General features: G+C 52.9%; 1 protein-coding gene across 2 annotated transcripts in view; it reads right to left on the reverse strand.

The window, feature by feature from the left end:
• RHBDL3 (rhomboid like 3) overlaps positions 1-23,980 on the reverse strand; it is a 43,326-nt gene that overhangs the window by 18,243 nt on the left and 1,103 nt on the right. Inside the window, exons 2-5 of one of the 2 annotated variants that reach the window (XM_068530692.1) lie at positions 23,447-23,470; positions 8,708-8,866; positions 4,647-4,871; positions 1,240-1,388 (exon numbers count right to left, since the gene is read on the reverse strand). In XM_068530692.1, the coding sequence (XP_068386793.1) occupies positions 1,240-1,388; positions 4,647-4,871; positions 8,708-8,866; positions 23,447-23,470 (557 nt within the window). The remainder of the gene's footprint in view (positions 1-1,239; positions 1,389-4,646; positions 4,872-8,707; positions 8,867-23,446; positions 23,471-23,980) is intronic. The other variant, XM_068530693.1, reaches the window with a different exon arrangement.

A 23,980-nucleotide genomic window follows, 5' to 3' on the forward strand; every position in this document is an offset into this window, starting at 1 on the left:
CGTGCAGCCAGTTAGGGGGTGGCTCTTGTGCCCCCTTTAGAGGCTCAACAGGAAGGGAGGCTCACAGTGGAGCTTCCTCTTGGCCACTGTGGGTCTTTCTGCCAAGGAAAGAGCCATGGGGGCCGGGATAATCCTCTTCCCATTGGCAACCCCAGGGACAGGCACCCACAGGGCTTTTCCAGGCTTTTCCTTTACTTCTCTAGAAGAGTCTGTAGAAGACACCACAGAGGTCTGGTGTCTGGGGACTCTGATTTCCCAACTCCATGCTTCTACTATGTAAAAACAGTCTCCAGCCAAGACCACGCTCTTCAAGGGACTTGGACCTGGGTGGTCACCTGGTCCTTATCATGGGGTAGGAGGTACCAGTGAGAACTGATTGCATTCCAGGCCCCAAAAGAGGCCACACGGCTCTACAAACAGAAACTTTAAGTATTGCCAGAGTTCCTCAAGAAGACTCATGCCACCATATTGAGAGACCTCCTTTCAATAAATCTGTCCTTTATTTCACTTATGGGGCACGCACACACATGGTTTATGGACAATGAACCTGGTGGCTCACCACATTTCCCTCTTTGTTTTGGCCGCTAGGAAGTTCAGAATAAATTTATAACCCACTTACAGCAAGTACATAGCATCACATGCTGTGTATATGCTAAAAAGCTCTCTGCTGGCTTTTTAGCATTTTCCTCTATTTTCCCTTTCCCATACACTTTTTTTTAAAATAAATTTATTTATTTAATTTATTTAGTTTTGGCTGCCTTGGGTCTCCGTTGCTGCACACAGGCTTTCTCTAGTTGCAGCAAGCAGGGGCTACTCTTCGTTGCGGTGTGCGGGCTTCTCATTGCAGTGGCTTCTCTTGTTGCGGAGCACGGGCTCTAGGCAGGTGGGATTCAGTAGTTGTGGCACACAGGCTCAGGAGTTGTGGCTCGCAGGCTCTAGAGCGCAGCCTCAGTAGTTGTGGCGCAAGGGCTTAGTTGCTCCGCGGCATGTGGGATCTTCCCGGACTAGGGCTCAAACCTGTGTCCCCTGCATTGGCAGGCGGACTCCCAACCGCTGTGCCACCAGGGAAGCCCCTCCTATACACTCTTGATAATTTACTCATACAGTTTGGCATTAGATAAGTTTCAAGAAGCCACCTCAAATCCTGTGTCCAGGTAGATAAAAATAAAAAATATATTTCAATCCAGGCTCTCTGGACCACTTATTTTCCCACAGGGACTCTTGATAGAGTGTACTCACCCCGCATGCATGAAGATGTACGTCAGGTAACGCCAAGCCTGTGCTCGGAGCTGTGGATGGTAAACCAATGAGTTCTTCAGGTATCGTGGATGGGTTACCTGCAGCACAAATTGGTCCAGCGACACCCCATTATAGAGGAAAAAGGCAACCTGGATGAGAGCACAGAATGAAGAGAGCCTGTTACTAGGTGTGAAACTGCCCAGGAACCCCTCTTGTGCTGACATTTGGAATCCCTTTGGAAGTTGTCATCTTTCCTTCTCAGAGAAGGAGGGACATCCCTGCGACCAGAGCCAAGCTAGCTCTGCACCATCTCTTACCCCACTTCTGTTCGATTATTTTGTGTTAAATGTTCACAAAATGGTCTCATGGTCTCTGCCCACATTTCCTCGGTGTTAAGCAGGAAGGGTTTGGAGGATTTTAAACTTTAATTCCGATAATAACTCACATACCCACTTGGGGGCTGAGGCAATTCCACATAAACTGATTTAAAAAAAAAAAAACAACTGTGGTAAAATACACATAAGGTAAAATTTACCATCTTATCCATTTTAAGTGTACGGTTCAGTGGTATTAAATACATTCATAATGTGCAACCATCACCAACATCCATTTACAGGATTCTTTTCATCTCGTAAAACTGAAAGAAACTCTATACCCATTAAACATTAATTCCCATTCCCTGCCTCCCAGGCCCTGGCAATCACCATTCTGCTTTCTGTTTCTATGAATTTGACTACTCCAGGGACTGCATATAAGTGGAATCATACAGTATTTGTCTTTTGTGATTGGATTATTTCACTCAGCATAATGTCATCAAGGTATAGCCGTGCTGTAACACATGTCAGAATTTCCTTCCTAATAATCCTCTGTATGTATCTACCACGTTTTGTTTATCCATTCATCTGTCAATGGACACTTGGGTTGCTTCCACCTTTTAGCTATTGTGAACAATGCTGCTATGAACATGGGTGTACAAATATCTCTTTGAATCCCTGTTTTCAATTCTTTTGGGTATACACCCAGAAGTGGAACTGCTGGACCATGTAATTCTGTTTAATTTTTTTGAGGAACTGCCATACTGTTTCCCACAGTTGCTGTACCATTTTACCTTCCTACCAACAGTACACAAGGGTTTCAATTTCTTTGAATTCTCACCAACACCTCACATAATTGTTCTTTTTTTTTTTTTTGGCTGCACCGTGTGTCATGCGGAACTTCCCCGACCAGGGATTGAACCTGTGCCCCCTGCAGTGGAAGCATGGAGTCTTAACCACTGGACCACCGGGTAAGTCCCACATAAGTTAATTTTAAAGATGACTGATGTGTACTTGTTTAAGCCCTAAAAGAGTATTTATTTGAACTATTTTTTCCTGGAACTCTTTTTCTTTCTTTAAATATTATTTATTTATTTGGTTGCGCTGGGTCTTAGTTGCAGCAGGTGGGCTCCTTAGTTGCAGCTCGCCAGCTCCTTAGCTGTGGCATGTGAACTCTTAGTTGCGGCATGTATGTGGGATCTAGTTCCCTGACCAGGGATAAAACCCAGACCCCCTTCACTGGGAGCGTGCCACCAAGGAAGTCCCCTGGAACTCTTTCTAGAATGCATAATTCAAGGCCCTAGGTTCTTAATTTTAAGGATGTCTCAGGTATTGATCTGGGCTATAGGAGTGATGCCTTCTCCAGTAATTGACAGGGGTTTTGCTCCTATACTAAATGGTCCCAAATTCTTGTGTTTGTTGTGTTTCTTTACGACTCAGGTTTGCTTTTACATTTTCTTTTGTCCTCTCCCGCAATGCCTGGGTGTCCGCAATGCCTGGGTGTCAGCACGCTGTTGACCAGGTACTACAACAAGGTTCTTTCTTCCTATTGTTGGTTGGTAGGGGGCCCCTTCTAGTAGCTTCCCACCATGTTCACTCTGTTACGGACTCAGAAAACCAGGTTACTAGAACTGTATGTAAAACAAAAACCTTGGGCTTTAGTATAAGGACTCTGAAACAGTTATTTCATCATTTTCCAGTTTCTTCTAGATTGGTGGCTTGAGATTACACAGCTGAGGTTTCTGAAAATCTGAAACCAATCTGGACACAAGATCTGGCTCCTCTGGATGACCTTGGGCAAATTATTTTAATTTACTGGTCCTCAGTTTCCCCATTTGGAAACGGGGATACTAATTCTTACACTTCCACGGTGATCATGAGGTTTAAAAATGATAAAGTACGTGAGGAGCAGGCATGCACTGAGGGAAGGCAGCTGTAATTAGCGTGTGGCTAAGCCCTCCTGGGCTGAGCCTGGGAATGGCTCAGGCCTCCCAGCAGCTGGATTCCCGGGGCTCTCTGGGAGCCGTTCTGTCCACCTAGCACCGTGGGTACAGGTGGCCTGGGAGCAAATACAGCTTCCAAGACAGCTTGTTATTATTGGTCCTCAAATGGAAGTTAATAAATAGACCAACACCGTAAGTGCTTGGAGAACAAGTCCAAGAATATCTCAGAAAAATCACAACTTCCACATGTACTTGGATGAAGCCAGGACAACAGAGGAGCTCTAGCCTGCGGTCCAGATATTATGATTTAGAAAAAAAGAAGAGGGACGCCATGAAGCATAATGATCCTGCAGTTTGATTCGGCAGGAACTTTACAAGAACATATGCAGGGGCGGTAAGTAGGCCCCTGGTTCTGGAAGAGAAACGATGGAGATTATAAAACGCCCAAGGGAAGCCAAACATCGGTTCGTTCAAGAGCTGGGGTTGGGGGGCCCGCTGGTTCTTGGGCTGAAGAGCCGAAAGCATTCAGAGTTCCTCATACAGGAGCGCTGATTCAGAAGGTGGTACTTTGGATTCTGCTGCATAAGCATGAGACTTATAGAATAACAATAGGTATGGATGATTTCCTAAGGGGAGAATGTTCTTGCAAAATACGTGAAGCCCACATCTACCTGTTCATAAACACTCCCTCCCATATGTATTTGTGCAATGCTTTTGCGTTCACAAAGCACCACCTGCCGTTCTCTGGCTCTAAATAGGGGAGTCCTGTGGGAGAAGGAGGGCAGGTCTGGTTGTTCCTACTTTACAGGTGTCCCAGGGGAGCACATGACTCATCCACGTTACTCACCCCAGGAGGAACTAAAAGAAGGTGTCTTAATGAGTTAGCCTGGCTAAATCCCCCGAATCAATGAACTACTGACATTGTTTTTGCTGCTGTTGGTTTTGGTGGAGGTGGTCACATGGGGATTTTGCTGCACGGCGTATTGCTTAAAGTAATGATCTTTGTAATCTCTCTATGGTCCGGGCGGGGGTTATAACAACACTTGAGTGCCCTGTAACAGGGCCTGACTTGCAGTGACTTGCCCTTCCCCTCGTGATCTCAGATATCCTCTTGACCCTCCAGCAGCCCCTTCCCCACCCTCGTCCTTGCCTCCAGCAGTGTTACTGTGATCATGAACCAGGGCGGTGGGCAGCAGGTGTAGCTGTCGTAGTACCACTTCCGGTCAATCTCCCGGGGCAGGGTCTCGTATGCCACGTGGCGGATCAGTCGCTGGGAGAAGTTCAGCCCCTTCTCCTCCAGCAGGGCCTTGCTGCAGAGCCTGCGGTTGCCCTGCAGGATGGCCTGGCGGAAGCTGTTGGACCGCTTGTTGCTCATCTACACAGGAAACAGGGCAGGGGAGGGGGGTCAGAACCGGAGTCTCAGGGGAGCCCCATCCCGTTTTCCCAGCCAGCACATTCCTTAGACCAACCAGGCCTGATTCTACCTTCCTCTTTCTTCTGTAATAATAGTTAACAAGAAGTTAAATGTAATAGTTAACAAGAAGCAATATTTACTGAGCTCTTACGTGTCAGGGGCTGTTCTAAGCACATCACAGCTTGGCTCATTGATGCAACTAGTCTACCTGCTAGATAAAGACCATAAATATCCCCATTCCACCAGACAGGAGACCAAAGCATAGAGAGTTTTAGGAATCCATCAAGTTCAAACCCAGTAGGGCTCCACAGCCTGTATTCATATCCACTATACCTCCCTTCCACCCACCTGTCCATCATCCATCACAATTTCCTGAGCAACTACTAAGCATCAGGTGTTGCCAGACATGGGGATACAGTGGTGCTCAAGACAGATAAGTAACCAGCAGTAAGTAACAGTTCAAAGTGAAGGCTGCTGCAGGAGCACACAGGAAAGAGTCCAACCCAGTCCCAAGGTAGTCAGGGAGGGCTTCCTGAAGGAGGTGGCATGAATGAGAACTGAAGGATAAGCAGGGGTCAGCATCCTCGGTCCCCGGAACCAGAACCCAAAGCTGTGCTTGTGGAAGGTCATCAGTCCTGAGTGCCTCCAAGGGAACTGTGATGCTCAGGGAGCCCCAGGACTGGCCAATCCCCAGGCAGAGTCCTGGCTGCCTCACCCAGCGGTCAGCCTGACCCCCAGAGATCAGAGGCGGTCCTACTGACTTCCAGCCTCCCAAGGCCTCTGTTACCTCCCACCCACCCTCCACAACCACACTCTAGACCCTTCCTACGGGGAGATGTCCTAAAGACACACCTCTCCCAACCCCAGCGCTCACAGTGCCACCCGGGGGCCGCTCTGTGGTTGCTGGGTGGGGATTATCAACATATTGCTGGGACTATGGGCCCAGCAGGGACATCAGGTTAAAACTGAAGGCCGGAGTCCAGACAGGGCTGGGGAGGTGAGCCAGCCCAACCAAGGCACATGGGTTTGAAGCCCTGTCAGGCGGCAGGGAGCTGGGGAGGATCTGGGTTCAGACCAGGCCAGATGGAACAAGCCTCCATCTGCAGTGCCCCGTCCCCTCTCCTGGGTTCTGCACACACCTGAAAAATCTGGCTTAAGCCTCCCCCATCCAGCAGGCCTTCCTGGATGAACGCCTTCCAACGATGCCCTACTCCCATCCCCTCCATGCCTGCAAAGCTTGGGTCTGGTTCTTAGTGGCTTGGCGGTTCTGTAAATGCGGACGGGACTTGGGGCTCCATGATCACTACAAGCCCAAGATAAGACCATGTCATCAAATTAGTTTGTAGCCATCCTCTCCCCCAATCCCTGGGTGTGTACACGCACGTGTGCGTGTACCACACATATACTCACAAACAATACATCTGCAAGACCCGTGGTGGGAAGGAGCTCAGCATAAATACAGGAGAAGCAGTGTGTACACACATACACACTCACCATTCACCTGTGCCCCGATGTGCCTAGAACTGTGCCGGGCACAGCAGCAGCCATGGTCTCTGGCCTCACGGAGCATACAGGAGAGACAGACGCATAAACGGCAGCAAAAGAGGATGTCATCTTCGTTATTTGGTGCGTAGTATTATCCCCACGTTATAAAGACGGGGATGAGAGCTTGGAGAGCATAAGTAATTTTCTCAAGGACCCACAGTTAGTAAATCACAGAGTCAGGATTCAAATCCAGATCTGCCTGACTCTGGAGCCCATGCTGGCCCATGTGGAGCTCTTGTGCCCATTAGATAAGGGAGCCTCTCCTTTCAGGTGGATGCACCCATTCCAGGCCTTGCTGAACAAAGCCCAGGCCGGATTTCAGTCCCCATTCCTCTCTCTGCCCGGCATCCTTGTGCAGTCCACAACCTGCACACCCATACATGACAACCCTGGCCACTCAGCTGTAATGCAATGTGGTCTGTGCTATAAGACAGGCCTGTGCAAAGCACTGTGGGGGCTCTGGGTAAGGTTGGTTCATTCTGCCTGGGTTGGGGTGGGAAAGGGCTCATAAAGGATGCAGAGGAGTTAACCTGGTGGAAGAACATCAGAGGCAACAAAAACTTTCAAACACGTCTTCTCATTTAATCCTTGCCACAACCCTGAAGAGGGTCTCCTTTGGCTTCATTTTACAAATGGGAAAACCGAGGCTCAGTTTTGCCACTGAGTGGCAAAGGCAGAGCCTGGAGCAGGACCCAGGCCCACCTGACTCCGGCCCCTGAGCTCTCTGCCCTGCCCAGAGCTTCCCCCTCGTGAACCCCTTCTTAGTCTTGGCCTCTGGGGCAGCCCTGCTCACAAGAATCCAGGCTATGGCTGGCTGCTCCAGCTCAGAATTCAAATAGAGAAATCTCGATGGTAACAAGTAATCTGCTGTTGCGAATTCACACAGACGACTCCACGAACACCCAGCTGGAGAGAAGCAGTTCCCTGGCCCAGCCATGCCCTCACTCTGCCCTGGGCTGAGCAGGGCATGCAGCAAACACGCTGGCGCTGGGGCTGTGGACGAGCCGATGCAGGCTCAACTCCGTGGCCTGGTCTTTGCTGGCACTGCTGGGTTCCCAGTCACGGGGCTCACCTCCACAGCCCATCCCATGAATCCCAACTGCCCCCAACTCCCCTGCTTATCTGAGCTCTGCACCCCCGCCCTCTAGGAGATCTGCTCCCTGGGTCCACTCTGAACAGCAGGTTTCTTCACCATTAAAAGCCCTACAGCTGCTGCCTGCAATCACGCTAACCTCTGGGCAAAGGCAGGTCCTTAATCAAGAGGCAATTAAAACAATGCCAAAGCCCATGCATCCACATCAGAGAGCAAACCTGGCACGATGGCAGGTCCTGGCTCCTCCATCACTGATGCTTTTGAATTTCAAGAGCCTGGGGACTTCACACCAGTTATTTCATGGGTGACAAGAAGAGAGGCGACTGTTTCCATTTCACCAGTAGGGAAACCAAGTGGAGCCTTCTGGCCTCGTGTTCACCCTGCTAGTTCATGCAGCTTCTACTCATGTGCCATCCACCCCACAGTGGGATGCTTCCTGCTTAACCCCACTGAACCCCACTCCAATCCCGCCCCAGAACAGCACAGCAGTAACTCCAGTGAGGAGGAAGTCCCGACTCCAAGACACCAGACCACCTGGCAGGATTCACGGGCCTCCCATCTCCAGCCCCTCCGACAACCAGGACAGCTGCCAGCAGGTCTGATGAGCTCCGGCCTTCACCCATGTGCCCCGTTGCTCCCGAAAGGTCTGCCCTCATCCTCCCAACATCCACTCCTCCCCTGCCAACGATAACCTCCCACCTCCCACTCCCAGTCTTTCGTTTCTGTGGAAATGACCCCACTCCCAGCTCCACGGGTGGGCACTGATTGGTTTGATTCAATCAGCACAACCCACTGACCCAATCTAGGCCAACTGGAGGAAGGAAATCCCAGGCCTCAGGTGGGAGCTACCATTTGAAAAGTCCCTCTCCTCCCCTGCGTGGTGAGGCCTGAGGGCATGAGGGCTAGAACAGCTGCAGCCACTTTGCTGCCACGATGGTAGGGTCTGGAATTGCCTGGGGCTTTTTTGAGTAGTGCTGACACTACAGAAAGCAGAACAGAGATAAAGAGAAATTGGGTCCTTGGTGATTTCCTTTCACCTGCTGAAGCCTGGACTTTTCAATGCTACAGACCAACAGATCCCATTAATTATCCAAAAGGATCCTCTAAGCCACACCCCCAAACAGGCCTCTCCCAGTGGCGAGGGGCCCAGAGCACTCACCAGGTTGACAAAATCCTGGTAGCAGATCTGCCCATCGGCATGGCTGTCGGCGAGAGCCAGGAGCACCTCCCTCTTGTGTGGGTCCAGCTTGGAGCTTTGGCTCTCCAGGAGGCTCCGGAACTTACATGTGCTGATGTAGCCCGTGTTCCCAGGGTCAAACTGAGGGAGAAGCACACACAGCAGCGGGGTCAGCAGGGCTCCGTCCCCCTCTCCACACTGCCCCGGGTGCCCCATCACCGTCACCACTCACGGCTCCTGTCTCCAGCCCTCTGCTGACAGAGGCCTAGGCGGCATCTGGGATGTTTCCAAAGCCCCCAGGGGAAACATCCAAATAGGGCGGACAACCACTTACAACCCTAGAAGGCCCTGGAGACCTTTGAGATCGCCCAGCGCAACCGTGTGGTGCGTGGAGAAGGGAAATGGAGGTTGAGAGAGGTTATTACTCTCTGCCCTTACTCCTGACCCTGGACAAGGGGAAAGAGGGAATGAAAAGGCGATGAGGAGAGGAAGATGAGGAAATCTAGGGCCTGGGGCAGAGGGACTGAGCGGGGAAGGCACGAGGCCCCGGGCAGCGGGGAGCACAGCCTGGACAGCACTTCCGCATCTGCCTGCCAGCCCCTCTCCCACGCGTGCAACCACGTACACCCCACAACCTGCACACAGGGCTCCCCAAAGACACTGTGCTCTGTTTGGTTGTTTTTTTTGTTTTCTTTATTTTGGGGCCATGCCACGCAGTATGTGGGATCTTGGTTCCCCGACCAGGGATCGAACCCGCTCCCCCTGCATTGGAAGCGTGGAGTCTTAACCACTGGACCACCAGGGAAGTCCCTGGTTGGATTTTTGACGCTGCCCTTTTCCCTCTGCAGCTTTGCACACTTGGGCGCCTCTGCCTAAGACTCCCTCTCTCCCCTCGTCTCCCTGGGAGACTCCGACTCACCCTTACGACTGCTCAGATGTCCCGCGTCCAGGAAGCCTTCCCCCAACACGTGATCTGCTCCCCCTGCATGTCAGACAGCCCTCTGGCCTCCACCCTGCACTGGCCTCCATTTTCAACTCTTTGCAGGTTGGTGCACAACTTACCCCCGGGGCTTATAGCACAGAACCCGGCAGAGTCGGCACTCAGTGAAGATTTGTTGGGTGAACAAGTGGATGCTTGGGTGAAAAGACAGGTACCCATTTTCCAAGGAAAGGCTCACAGGTTCAGTTAGAAAAGGGGCTTATTCATCTCCCCCGGAGAAGTACAAAACCTTTCTGCCACCCTTCCATCGCCTCTCTTTCCTGGCAGAACCTCCTCAGTGCCCCCGCTCAGCACACACTAACCAGCTCCCAGTTTGCCCAGAGAAGTCCTGTTCACAAACCGCCTCCCCACATGAATTCACTGCACACGGAGGTGCTGCTGTGGGTTGCTGAGATTTTAAAAGGCAGACAGACGTTGCGGACGTCCATGTGTGCATGACAAGGGAGCCCGGAAGACCGAACCCACCCTTCCCTCTCTTCTGGATAAGGCCAGTGAAGACTATTTTTGGAAGGCTGATGCTGTGTGCAGCCTGTCTAAGACAATGCAGGAGAAACAGCCAAGAGTCACAAGTCATGACTCCTTCAATTCTCCCCAGAACTCAACGAGAGAGGACATCTCTAATGAGGCCTATTTAAGAATCTGCCTGTGGGGGGCTTCCCTGGTGGCGCAGTGGTTGAGAATCTGCCTGCCAATGCAGGGGACACGGGTTCGAGCCATGGTCTGGGAAGATCCCACATGCCGCGGAGCAACTGGGCCCGTGAGCCACAACTACTGAGCCTGCGCGTCTGGAGCCTGTGCTCCGCGACAAGAGAGGCCGCGACGGTGAGAGGCCCGCGCACCGCGATGAAGAGGGGCCCCCGCTCGCCACAACTAGAGAAAGCCCTCGCACAGAAACGAAGACCCAACACAGCCAAAAATAAATAAATAAATAAATAAATAAAATCTGCCTGTGTACCCAATCCTCTACCCAAAATACCAGATTTCAGGGATGACACCTCTTCGGTTCCCACCATCGAGTATTTCAGGAAACTCACCTACCCTCTGTTCCAGAAAGATCTTTACGAGTAAAAACGCCTAATATTTGTTGAGTGTTTTCATTGGGCCAAACATCATACATAATACCAAGCACTTCATGTAAATATATGATTTCTTTGACCTCCTACCGCGACCTTATGAGTGGGTCCTATGATTATCTCCATGTCACAGATGAGGAAGTAGAGACACGGGAAAAAGAGCAGAGAGAGGTTAAGTGACATGTCTGCAAGTGGCAGAGCCAGGATTCCAGACCCGGGCAGCCGGGTACTGCCTCTAACCACTGGCTGCCGCTGACCGTCAGCCTCCAGGGCCTGCTCTGCTGCTCAGAAGCCAAATGTCAAGGGTCAAAGAGGTGAGTGCAGGCCCCGGGAGTGGAGGGGGCTCCAGCAGCCTCACGGGCCCACCCTACACAGATTTTTAAAGCGGAAAGAGCTCAAACAGCAACAGTTCTGATCTCCTTATAGCTCAGACAGGAAATGACGCCTGGAGTGGCAAAGTGGCGATGGCAGCTAGGGAGGGTCTCCTCCTCTGCCTGGGACCCCTCCCGTCCCCACAGGCTGGCTCTGGCTACAGGGACTCACCAGCCTGGCCCCTGCCTGGGCCCACGTGGCCCCCGTACTGGGTGGGCTGACGTGGGGGATGAGAAGCAGCCCCGAGCCCTGGGAAGATCCATCCCCTCCCTAACCCTCCCCTGGTGAGCATGGCAGGGGGCAGTGGGCTGTGCTCACGGCAGGGAGCCTCTGCTGCCCAGCCCGGGGGAGGAAGCCAATCCCCGCCCTGGGGGCCCATCCGAGGATGGGTGGGGGGGCAGTGGGGTGGAGGGGCTGGGATCAGGCAAGGGCCCCTCTCCCTCATTCCAGCTCCAGACAAAGAACCACCTGCTCCCCTGCTCTCCCTCCCCCTCCAGGGCTCCCTGCTGTCGTCCTAGTGACAGGGGCTGCCCTGTGGCTCCTCCCCCTACCCCCCACCAGGGCCTGCCAGGCCTGCCCCTAGCACATTACAGGCTCCAGACCGCAGAGAAGGAGCTGGAAGCAGGCCGAGCCTCCCTTCTCTGCCAAAACTCTACCTTTCATGCCAGGGCCAGACAGCCCAGACAATGGGGGGGGAGGTCATCGCTACCCTAATAATGAGGCCTCAGGGATGAAGGAGGGGGACTGGGGGAGGGGGTGGGAGAGGGAGGGAGGGGCCAGCTGCCTGGGCTCCACAGATGTACACGGGACACCTTCCAACCACCACCCCAAACACCTGGGAAGATGAGGGCAAGAGCCCCGGCTGACAGGGGGCATGGGGCACGGGGCGGGGGGTGGGGGGTAGTGCAGAGAGAGGGAGCGAGGGGGAAACAAAAAGAAACACACAGAGAGGATTCGTGCAGAGGCGGAGAGAGGTGGGTACCACTGCCCTGAAGGAGCTTCTAAAGGAGGCTGCGAGGAGCAGGGCAAAATCTCACTCTGGTCTCAGCCACTTACCAGTTCGTGTAATTTAGGGGAAACACCTCGAGCCATAACTGCCTCAGCCTCATTCATCCAGCAGGGGCGAGCGTGCCCTCGGGGTGCGGTGGGCTGAAGCAAACGCAGGGCTGTGCTCTCCGGGGCCCAGGGCCGCCCGCACTCAGTGTCCGGCTGCACTGGCCTCATTCGAAGCGAAGAGGGAGCAGCCCAGCCATGGATGCTTGGCCGACCCTCCTGGACACCGTTCCCGCCTTTGGGCCTCCTCAAGGGCAGCTTTGGGGACAGGATCACACAAGCACCGTGGTTTGGAGCTTTGGGGGAAACAAACCCTACAAATGCAATTTCCTTGTCAGTAATGTACGGAAGGCCCCTAAGTTCCCCGTCCTGGGTGCTCCATGACCCGGATTCACCCACTTTGGACGGAGGAGGGGGCTCGTGGGATGAGGTCTAGGCTGGGTGGGTTGGAGACAACCTGACCGGGGGTGGTCTGGGGGTGGCGGGGCAGCGGGAGGAATGGGACTGAACAGCCGCAGGCAGGGGCCCCTTGGGGATCCAGGAGCATCCTTGCAGCTGCCTCCCCAGCGCTGTGCAGGGCCGGGTGCGTGCGTGCGTGCGTGCGTGCGTGTGTGTGTGTGTGTGAAGGGGGAACCACGTCCACATTCAGCCTGCGTGGAGGCTGCTGGCGCAGAAGAGGAGGAAAACACAAAGTGACGAGTGACCCTCCCACAGCTCCCGCCCACCTGCCTTGGCCTTGAAAAGAGCTTCGAGACTCCAGGGGCGCTTAATCCCACCAGCACCGAGCCCTCTGGCCCCTTAATCCTCTAGGTCGTCGGTTCTCCCCACCCCCGGCGCCCCACGCATGCTCTGCCATATATATATCCCATCTCCCACCCTGGGCCCCCTCCTGGCTCACTTATGACCTTGGATGCAAAAAGGACCCACCGGATTCTCTCTGTACTGTTGCCACCTAGGGCTCCTTCCCCTCCTCTGGGGCAAGGAGTTGGGGGAGAGTTCTGGAAGGAACCCCGGCCCCAGCTGCTGTGCCATCTTGGGCAGACCATTAACCACACTGCCTCACTTTCCCCATCCACCGTGTGGTAGGAACTCTCCCTTCTTGGGGCGATGTAAGGTGGTCGTCCCCAGCCCTGCATACCTAAGCATACCATATGCAAATGGGGGCTGGGGAAAGAGACATCCACAACCCACACAGCCCATGGAGGCAGCTGATCTTCAATTCTGCATCCTTGCTCGGTCAAAGGGCTGACGGGAAATTTGGAATCAGGATGAGGCAGCTCATATTGGCGGGGGGGCGGGGGGGGGGGAGGTCTGTGCTGTAGGAAGGACCTGGTGACATTGGAAAGAAGGACAGCAGGTCAGGAAATTATAAGTCATGATCCAGGAGAGCTGGAAGGAACCTCAGTGGTTTTCAAACTGCTCTGCAGAGTTCTAGGGGCTGGGGGACTTCTGAAGCCCAGCGAGGCGGGGAGGGGGTTGCCGAGCGGCCCCATTCTGAGTTGTTTTCTGCATTGGCCTTCTGCATATTACCAGGTTGAACAGCAACACGATACTGGCTGTGTATGCAGAATACCCGCCAGGTACCAGGCACTACCTCATTGAAACCTCAGGTCACCCCCCTCTGTCCTGGTTTGTCTGGGACAGTCCTGGCTTCTTACACCTATTGTCTGAGCATGCCTTTTTTTTTTTTTGGCTGCGCCTGCGCAGCTTGAGGGATCTTAGTTCCCTGACCGGGGATCAAACCCATGCCCCCTGCAGTGGAAGCACAGAGTCCTAACCACTGGACCGCCAGGGAAGTCCCTGAGCATGATTATTAACAGTGCCCCTTTCACCCTCAAAATCGTCCCAATTTGGATAATAAATTATGTGGTCCCCCCATTTAAACCTCACAACAACCCTACGAGGTAGGTGCTATTTTACATGGGAGAAAAATGAGGCACCCAGAGCAGAGTTGCCCAAGTTTGAAGAGCTGGTAATTGATGCAGGTAGACTCACATCCAAGTGGCCGGGCCCAGAGCTTGCACTCTCCCGTCATTAGGATGCTGTGGCTGAAAAGGGTTCGAGAGACCCCAGTTCAGTCCTCCCATTCGTTCATTTAACAAATACTTGCTAAGGATCGACTACGTGTCTGGCATCACACTCGCTTTATGGACGGGGAAACAGGTGCAGAGAGCAAAAGAAACTAGTTCAAGGTCACAGAGCAAGTTAGTGGTCAAGATGGAAATAGTTCAGGGTTCCTCCATAGTGGTTAGCCGGTCCAGCATTGCTCTTCCTTGTTTTTCTTTGTCCTGTTCTGTCATATGAAATATAACTGGCTCAGGGTTTCCCAGTGTGTGTTTTGTGGAACACCAGGCCCAAGACGGTGCATGAAATAAGGGTGCTGTGGTTCCAGAAGTTTGGGAAACCCTTTTGGAAGGGCGTGATGTATAAAACCATATTAAAGGTCCTTCAAGATCTTACAGTGGAGAATCCTGTCTGATTTTTTTCAGCCCAGCATTTCCCAAACTTACTGGGTCTTTGATCATAATATTTTTTCACAGTAACACTCCATGGGACACAATCTGGGGAAAATGCATGAATCCATAGTAGAGTTACTTTTCCCTTTTGTGAAACCAGGCCCCTTTGTCAGTGTTTCCGAACCAGCCTTTCGCCTCCATCTCATGAGTGGCACAGGCCCTCGAGGCAGCTGACACTTTATTTGGAGTCCTCCCAGCCAAGTTAGAAGTCTGCCGGATCCAGGCCCCAGCCAGAGGGTTGAGGAGGGTGCCAGGCCCCGGGAGTGGCCGAGGAGGAAGTGACTGGCCTAATGGGCTGAGCTGAGCTTCCAGGGAACCAAGCCCGCAGGGTCTGGGATCTGCCTGCTCAGCACCCAGGACAGCAGCGCCACTTCTCCCCACCCCTGCTGCAGGCCCAAGAGCCCGGCCAAGGCTTCAGAATCCACCCAGAAGCAAAGCAGAAGAGAAAGAAGAAAGGAACACGTCTATTTTATAGCTCTTATGTTATGTGTGATCTGCACCAACTCATTTCCAGGACAATTACATGTCTGATCCCTTCTCTCTCCCAGGGGGACCTCTCCCTCTCCTTCATCTCGAGAGGTCCATGTCCTCAGTGAGGGGTGTGGGAGCCCAAAGGTAGCACCTGGGGAGCCATCCTGGTGCAGACCTCTCACGCCTGGAACGTCGGGACCTGGAGTCTAAGGAAGCCTCCCATCTCAGGCCCCACTGTCCCCTCTCTGTCCACTGAGACAGAATAAGCCCTGGGAAAGGACCACATGGTGCGCGTGCTGGGGCAGAGGAGGGTGCAGGCAACTGCCCCTCCCCACTTAGGGGGTTACCATGGCTCATCTGCTGGCTCCCCGCATCATCACCCGGCTTCCGAGCAGAATTAACAAGGCTGCCCAGGGGTTTCCAGCTCAGGAGAGCTGTCCCCATCCAACAGCCGGAGCCCACCAGGGAACTCAGGCCCATTCAGGGATATTTACAGCCCCATAAATCAGGCCCAGGCCTGCAGCTGCTGAGGTCAGGAGGCGAGGTTAGGGGAGTAGCAGCTTTCTCTAGCACTTCTGCCTTGCAAACGAAGATGCTAATTCGCCCCATACAGAAAACCACCTCACACCATCCCCTGACTTTTCCCCCAGACCTGAAATACTCATTGGCACAAATATTTGATTGCTCTTATTCTCACATTAGCCCTAGAGTATACATGTGATTAGTCCCATTTAACAGATATGGAAACTGAGGCACACAGAGACGAACGACTTGTCCAGAGGCACTTCAGTGAGTAGAACAGGGTACCATCAGGCCTGCTTTCAGCTGAAGCCAGAAGTGGATTTATAAAGACCTCAAGCCTCCCTGGGAAGGAGAGAGACCAGTTCCTAAAAGCCAGGTTCTGACCCCTCCTGCTCTCCAGTCTCCCCACATGGAGGCACGAGGGGCTCTGGTGCTCCCCTGGGATTTGGCCAGGCATCTGACAGCTGGGGAAGCTTCACCAATTCGAGGATTCCCAGTTACATTATTTCTGTTCTTCCAGCTGCCACCCCAGGGGTCCAGGGGAGGGAGCTCATCCCTCTCAAGGGGCTTCTCCCAGAAGCTCCAAGTCAGGCTCCTGAACATCCCCCCCATAAGTCAAAGAGCTGAACCCCAGGATCTGAGGTTGGCAGGCTGATTAGGAAGCTAGAACACCCTTCCCTCAGTAGAGAAGCGGAGGACATCCTGGCCTGAATCCAGGCTGAGCCGCTGGACAATTGGCAAATTTCCAGAAAACTACCCAGCCCTCTCTCTCTCAACACCTGGGCCGTGAGGAGAAGAAGAGCTCTCAGTCTTTCCCCGGAACGCAGAAAGCTGGGGTCAAGTGGGAGCCGCCTCTTTCCTCCAGGCCCTGCCCATCTCCACCCTGAGAGAGAGCCTCCTGGAAGACCCTGCTTCTCCCCCTTCAAATCACAGAAGGCCTTGGAGGCACACAGACTCTGAGGGGGCAGCTGGGGGCTGTGACTCAGAGGCAGGCCCCTTGGGTGCCAGGAGCAGACGTAACACCTGTGCTGACTCGCCCAGGTCCAACCGTCAAGGCCACCTGGGGACTGAAGCCCAGTCAGGGCCATAAAGGCAGGAGTCCCAGGGGAGCTGCGGGCAGGGAGAGGTGGGAGCGGGGTTCGAGCAGGGAGGGGTCTTAATCTGCCCCATCCCACCCCCTTCAGCCTAAACCCATTTCCTCCTGCTCCTTCTCCTGGAAGCCACCAAGGGATCCCTCTGGTTCCCCAGAAAAGAGAGATCCAGGGAGAAGGAGGGGAGTGGGACACAGACCTCTGACCAGGAGCAGGGTGGGCAGGATAAAGGGTCACCAAACTGGTTCACCTCCTGCGGCCCGCTGCCTGTTTCAGAAGCCACCTAGAAGCCTTGTGTGGAAACATACCCAGGAGCCTCGTGTACAAACACACACAAACCCCTCTGCAGAGGGTCCTTGTTTGCTCTGTGTCTTTGGGCAATCCCCGCCCCCTTGGGCCTCAGTTTCCTCCTTGTAAAGAGGAGATAGCACCACTCACTTCGCAGGGCTATTGAGAGATAAAAACAAGACAAGGACGCATGTGCACACAGCTGAAGCTCGATGTTTGCTCCCTCAGAGGAATACTTTCCGACTCAAACCTGTACCTTGCTTTAAAAAAGCTGGTGGGACGAGGCTGGCAGCTACCCCTAGTTGTCCACAACTCGAGATACACATCAGCTCACTTCCGTAACAGAGAACAGCGCCTTGGGCCCAATCTCACAGTCGACCACCAGGAATTGCCAAATCTGAACACTGGGCAGAGCAGGCCTGCCCTGGGGTCTGGCTACGTGGTGCCCGATGCCTCGTTCTCGCCCTCACCCTCTGCCATGCAGGCAGCCAGTGAGCGGAGGGAAAATGCTTGGGCGTCCACGTTCCCCCAGGCAGCCTCTATCCAAACACTTCTCTCCTTTCTTTGGAAAGTTCAGGGGGAACGTGGTTTTCCAGCTCCTGCCCTGAAGAAGTCAGCTTGATATGGTGGAAGGAACCCCATACTGGGGATCTGGACACTTTGATTCAAGACCTAGAACTATTACGTGCCAGAGGTTATTTTGAAAACAGTGTCAATTTCTTTAAATTCCAGTAACACGGTAACCACCACATTTATCAGGGGCTCACCACACACTGTACCACGTGCTATTCACACACCATCTCATCAGGCCTCAGTACAGCCCTGAGGGCAGGCAGCTTACTGATGAGAAGACCAAGGCTTGGAGAGGTTACCCGGCTTGCCCCTGGTCACACAGCAAGGAGGAGAAGAACTGGGACCCGAGGCAGACTCCGTGTCCTCGCCCCGCCTGAGTTACTCAGGGTGCCAAGGAAGCAGACGGAAGCCTGCAAGGCCCGGTGGCAGGAACACCGGTCAGAGAGAGAAAGAAAGTAGAGCCGGGCTCTAGTTCCAGCTCTGACATTACTGCACCAAGTGACCTCAGAAGGTCTCGGACCTCTGTTCCCTCATCTGCAAAATGAGCAGATTGGACAAGATGCTTCCACCGACCTTCTAATAATCCACGGTCCTTGAGGTGGCGGCAGCCCCAGAAGGGCTGACACGGGCCAGGTGGCCGCACAGTCAGGGCCTGCCCCTGGAGAAGACATTAGAACCCAAGACAACGTGTGCAGGGATGTAGCTGGACTCGTTCGCTCCGGCATGTGCGTGCCTGTTCCGTGGCAGGCAGGCAGCCAGGCAGCAAACAACCTCGGCTCCCTTGGCCCCGCTGCTCAACCGCTATCCAGTGCATTTCTGGGAGTGGTCAGGGATAAAAGGGTTAATTCAGCATGACCGCTGGGATCACTGGGGCAGGAGCAGGGTAGGGAAGCTGGCTTTGCGGTGGAGGGAAGTCCACAGACTCTAGGGGCCTGGACGCCACCTGATAAGGGGTTGGAGATTCAGAGCCTGAGTAAGGGAATCCCTCTCTGCTGGTCAATCCTGTGTCCTGGGGGCGCCGCCAATGCCCCTGACTCTGGGGCAGGTGCTTTCTGTGCGGCTCCTCACTAATCCATGCAGCAGTCTCATCTGAACCTCTTTTTAGCTCCCAGAACCCTCTTAAGCCAGCCTGCAGGGCTGTAAATGAGGCAGGCTTCAGGGTCAGGCTAAGGGAAGACCCTCAGGCTGGAGGCAAGGGGGCTGGACAGGGGAGACACTTGGGGAAAGCAAGCAGAAAAATCCTCCGGGCGCAGAAGTGGCTCTCTCTCCAGGAGCCGGGATTGGGAAGGAGCTGGTTTAGAGGCAGCGGCTTTCCCTATAGGGGCCTGGATCTCAAAAGCGGCCCTGTGCTTCTTCCAGCAAATTCTGGTTCCTGGTCAAAAGACAGTTGTCAAACGTCCACTCGGGGTTAAGACTCTGCGCTTGCACTGTAGGAGGCACAGGTTCGATCCCTGTTCGGGGAACTAAGGTCCCACATGGCACTCGGCGTGGCCAAAAAAAAAAAAAGTCCACTGGGTATCAGACATCACTAAGAGAGTTTCCACTTCCATTAAACTCCCACAGTCACCCCTGGAGTTAAAGATGATCCTCCCCATTTTAGAGATGAAGAAATTGGGGCTTGGAGAGCTAATGTCGCTTGACCCCAATCACAAAGTCAGTAAGGCTTGAACCCAGGACTCTCTGACCCCACATTCAGGGTTCTCCCCAGCAGCCCACGCAAGCAGCTCCGTGTTGTGTTCGTAGCATGTTTATAATTTTGGAGGGATAGTCAAGACTTGTCTGCTTCCCTTCTGGGAGATTAGCAAAGTTAGGGTCCCTTCTCGGAGTCTGGAAAATGCATGCTCCTAGTGGGAAGGGAAAAAGGGAGACAGGATCAAGTTCCTTTCAATTCTCCCTTTTCCCTCTTGCTTGTTTGAGCTTGGAAAGCAATTGTGCTCTGTTGACTTAACAGAACTCTGCTCCAAACCCTTTTGCTCATTAAACATTTGGAGATCTTGAAGGCATTTGTAAGGGTGAAACTGGAAATGGTTTTCCAACCCTGGAAGCCTTTTATGGGTTAACGGGCTCCAGTCCCGTATCTGCCATGGACCTGCTATTTGACCTTGGGTCCTTGAGGGCACCTCCCTGGAGTTCAGGAAGGAACTGGGAGTGAAACTATCAGAGCATAACCTGAAGAAGAGGAGCTTGTAGGAAACCTATGGGAGCATTAACTAAAGGGTACATTACCTGGGCACAACTGTAAACATCAGGGGAGTAGATCAGAAATCAAAAATAAACCTAACCACATATAAAAATTTACCAAATAATACAATTTCTCAATATACAAAGGAAGGCTTTCTTGGGACTTCCCTGGCTGTCCAGTGGTTAAAAGGCTGTGCCCTCACTGCAGGGGGCATGCGTTCAATCCCTGGTCGGGGAGCTAAGATCCTGCATGCCTCGTGGAGCAGCCAAAAAGAAAAAAAAAACAACTTAACTAAGTAAGTAAATAAATAAATGAAGCCTTTCTTAATAAGTGATGCTGGTGTAACTGGATAGGAATAGGATCTGGATGGAGTAAAGGGTTAGACAATTTTTTTTTTAAATCAGAGAAAAAACAGTAGGAACCAGAAGCACATATTTATGCGATCTGAAGAGGGAAGAAAAGTGTCTCAGCTCCAAAGCAACATAAGGAATCATGAAGGAAAGGCCCAACAGATTCAACTGCAGAAAAATAAGACATTTTTACCATGATATTACACTATAACGACGGGTTAATATTTATGATAACTTTAAAATCTAGTATTTAGGAAAACCACCCAAGGATATGAAAAGACAATTTCCTTGAGGAGAAGTTCAAACAGGAAACAAACACCTGGAACATCTGGGGGTCAACGTGATGATCTTCAGGTTTCCTGTCTGTTGTAATTTCTGGGACCTGTGAGGAAACACTGGGGAGGGGGTGAGGTTGGGTGGCGTGTTACACCCCTGCTTGAGCAGACCAGACAAATGTCCAGGATGCCGGGGGTGGGCGGTGGCCAGGTAAACTTCCAAGGGACTGGGGTCACCTGTTTTCTGCACCTCCAACTCCCCAAAAGGCATTCTGGCCATTGAGTTGAGGGGTGACCACATAGGACCAAAAGGCCAAGGTCATGGCTTCGAGCCCTTGGATCCAATTAGGGTCATGTTGGGTCAAAGCTACTCTACATGCTGAAGAACCAGACAGCACAGAGGCACTGGTCTAATTCCATTCCTAACACCTGGAAAAAGGTCCCAGCTGATCCTGGTTTGAAACCAGGTGACCGCTGGCATCCCCTTGACCCAGGATGGGAAGGAGGACTGACTGGGGCCAGCCTCCCAATCCAGTGACCTCGGGAAGGTGAATTCCAGGGTCACATTAGCTTACAGGGATTCTGACGGATGTCATGTGAATCCTACCCCATTCAGCAGAGTTTGACCCATCAGGGCTATTTCTGTAAGAAATTGTGGGAAGGCTGCCTGCAACCACCAGCCAAACATTCCTTCCTGAGTGCACCAAGTTCACCATCACCAAATCCTTCCTTTAAGTAGGCCCAGAGGAAGAGTCAGAAAGGATAAGACCCTTCAGCTTTCCAAATAACCCGGCGTCCTTCTGAAGTTGTACATCCATTTATGAAGCTTCACACCGGCTTTGCATTCAGCCCTATCAAGGGAATGGTCCAGGGGGGCTGCACAAAGGAGGGGGAACAGACGCAGAGGGACTGGATATCTGCCAGAGGTCGGGCCCCCGCTCAGGAGCAGTTCTTCTCAAACACAAAGTATCCATAGGAAGGAAAACAACAGAAACAGGCTTCTAAAGCCGCGTGAGGGCTGGGGAGTGGACCTAAGGCAGAACTTATCATGAGAGAAAAAAACTGTCCAGAGTAAGTTTGGGGAGTTTCTTTCCGAGAGTTAATTTCGTCTGTCCAGAATGGTTTCTGGGTGGGCCTTCCCAGAAGCAGGTGGAGGCTCTTGGTGACACCCAGGATCGCCCTACAGTGGGAAAAATGGGATTTCATAGACCACGCGCTGATATTAGGTGCTGTACATTCTCTCTGCTCCCTCAAGCTCCAGATTCTTCCTCCTAAAAGTTTTCTTCCATTCCCCCAAATAGTTCGTTTTACAATGTAAACACACACGCAGGGATTGGCAAAGGAAATTAATCAAATGAGAAAGACACAGACAGAGGGAAAAAAAGAATGATACACTTTGTTCTAGGTTTCGACTCTAAATCTGGCAGGAGGTGTGAAGGGCTGGCAGCTTGCTGGTCGTGGCATCCGTGGCAGCAGGCGGCTCCCTCCTGCCTCAGGGCGTCAGGCCAGAAGCTGCTGTACTCTTAAGAGCCGGAGGGAGAGATGGTCTATAGACCCCAGAGGGACAGGAGAGGCAGGATGCTCCCCAAGCCACAGCCAGGCCTTGTGTTAAGGTGGATGACAGCCCCCAATCCCCACCCCAGGCCCACCATGCCTTTCAAGCTGAATTCCGTGTTGTCAGTCCCACTTGGCCATCTGCATTTAGCTGACTCCTCAAACTGAACTGGTCTGAAACCAAAGTTGTCTATTTTACAAACCCCCCTGCCCCCAGCCTGACTTTTCCTTCTCCTCCTAGGTGCAGAACCTCAAAGGTATACATGTGGTTCACCTCATCTATTCGGGTCTAATAAGATCTTCCAATTCTCCCATCACCATGCCCCACTTCCTTTCCACTCCCACTGTCATCTTCCAAGTCAAGGTGCTTGTCTCCATTCATGGCAGCAGGCTCCTGGCCAGTTTCTCTCATCCCTGCAACCCATCTCACCTCTATCTCACTCTCACACAGGATCTTCCCAAACCACTGCCTGGATCTGGTAACAAACTTGTCAAAAAAGCTTTCAAAGGCTTCCCCTGCCTCCAACAGGATGAGGTCTGGTCCATGCTACTTTTTCAGCTTTATCTACCTCTCCAACCCAGCACGTTCTCTCTGGCCCAACCAGACTGGTCTCTTAAAGTCACACACACTTCATGGTATAGTCATTTTCACCCCAGGACCACAATGCTCACTATTCCCCCACACTGGGACAGCTCTTGCCTCCTCTCCTTCTGCATCGCGAAACGGGGAAGGAGAAGGAAACACATAACAACAGCACGCAACAGGAGTACCAAGCAAAGAAGAGAACCATTTCCCTGTTGAAGGTCAAATGTCCGTCTCCCGGTTCCAAAGCCAACGCGTGGCACTTCCAACTCCATCCACCATGCCTAGGCTCTAGGCATTGCGAACAATCACATACAAGTTTCCGGCTATGACTCCCCCATCCCTGCAGCAAAATTAGAGTAGAGTCAGCTTTCAGAAGTGCTCATATCGAGTCGCACTTCAAGGATGGCAGAGATTTGACTTCAGTGGCTCTCTGATGGTGGAGGGGGAAGAGGAAAGGGGATGTTAACCTAAGCCCTTCCCCCTCCTCCCCAGCCCCAAAGGCGATCCCCTGGCATACAGAGAACGTCCCAGGCTTTCAATACATATTGTCCAGTGTCTCCCTGGTATAAAGCCGGTCCTGGTGAAGTGGCGTTGGGAGGAGGAGGGAGGGAGAGAGGGAGGGATCTCTCAGGGGAGCCCCCCCCCCAGCCGCCCCCCCCCAAACCTGGAGAGCAGGACCGTTCATATACAGAGCTGCGTTAAGCCACGCCCCCACGTCACCGTCTCAGGAGTGCAGAGCTGGGGAAGCCCACGCAAGCAGGGAGACTGCGGGGAGGGCTGGAAGGAAGGGGGGGCGGATTTAACTGCTCACATACCTGATCAAACAGGACTTTCCAGTGCTGGTAGAGAGGGAGGCCATGCAGGAGAGGAGGAAGAAGAGAGAAAGAAAGAAACACACTTATCACCAAGGCCTCTGTAGCCTCCCAGCTGCTGCCCAGGCTCAGGGACCCGCATGGACAAGAGATCAGGAAAACCTGGGAGAAGCCTCCCAAACGAGTCTACACATAACAAAGGTGGGAGAACTCAGGTTGGGGAGAGACAGCGTCCCTCATTCTGGGACAGGCAGGAGGAGAGATGAGCAGAACAAGGGTGATCCTCAACAATTCTTAAAATAAAGTCGTCCAATTCTGTCCGAGGGCCTCTAATAACTTCTGCTGCCTAAAGCTCATCTCCGCGGGAATGCACGCCCAGGTGCAATCCCTGCAATTCCATCAGACCTGCTGCAGCAGTCTCCACCTGCTGGGGGCCAATGACCCCTATCAGGAAAATCCACCCCTGCCTAAGTATTAACATTTTGCCTGTAGTTTGGGAGGAGGGGGTTTCCGCCTGCACTGAAACCCACCCCCGGC

The sequence above is a fragment of the Eschrichtius robustus genome, chromosome 20 (genome assembly GCF_028021215.1).
Source record: "Eschrichtius robustus isolate mEscRob2 chromosome 20, mEscRob2.pri, whole genome shotgun sequence".
Lineage (NCBI taxonomy): Eukaryota > Metazoa > Chordata > Mammalia > Artiodactyla > Eschrichtiidae > Eschrichtius > Eschrichtius robustus.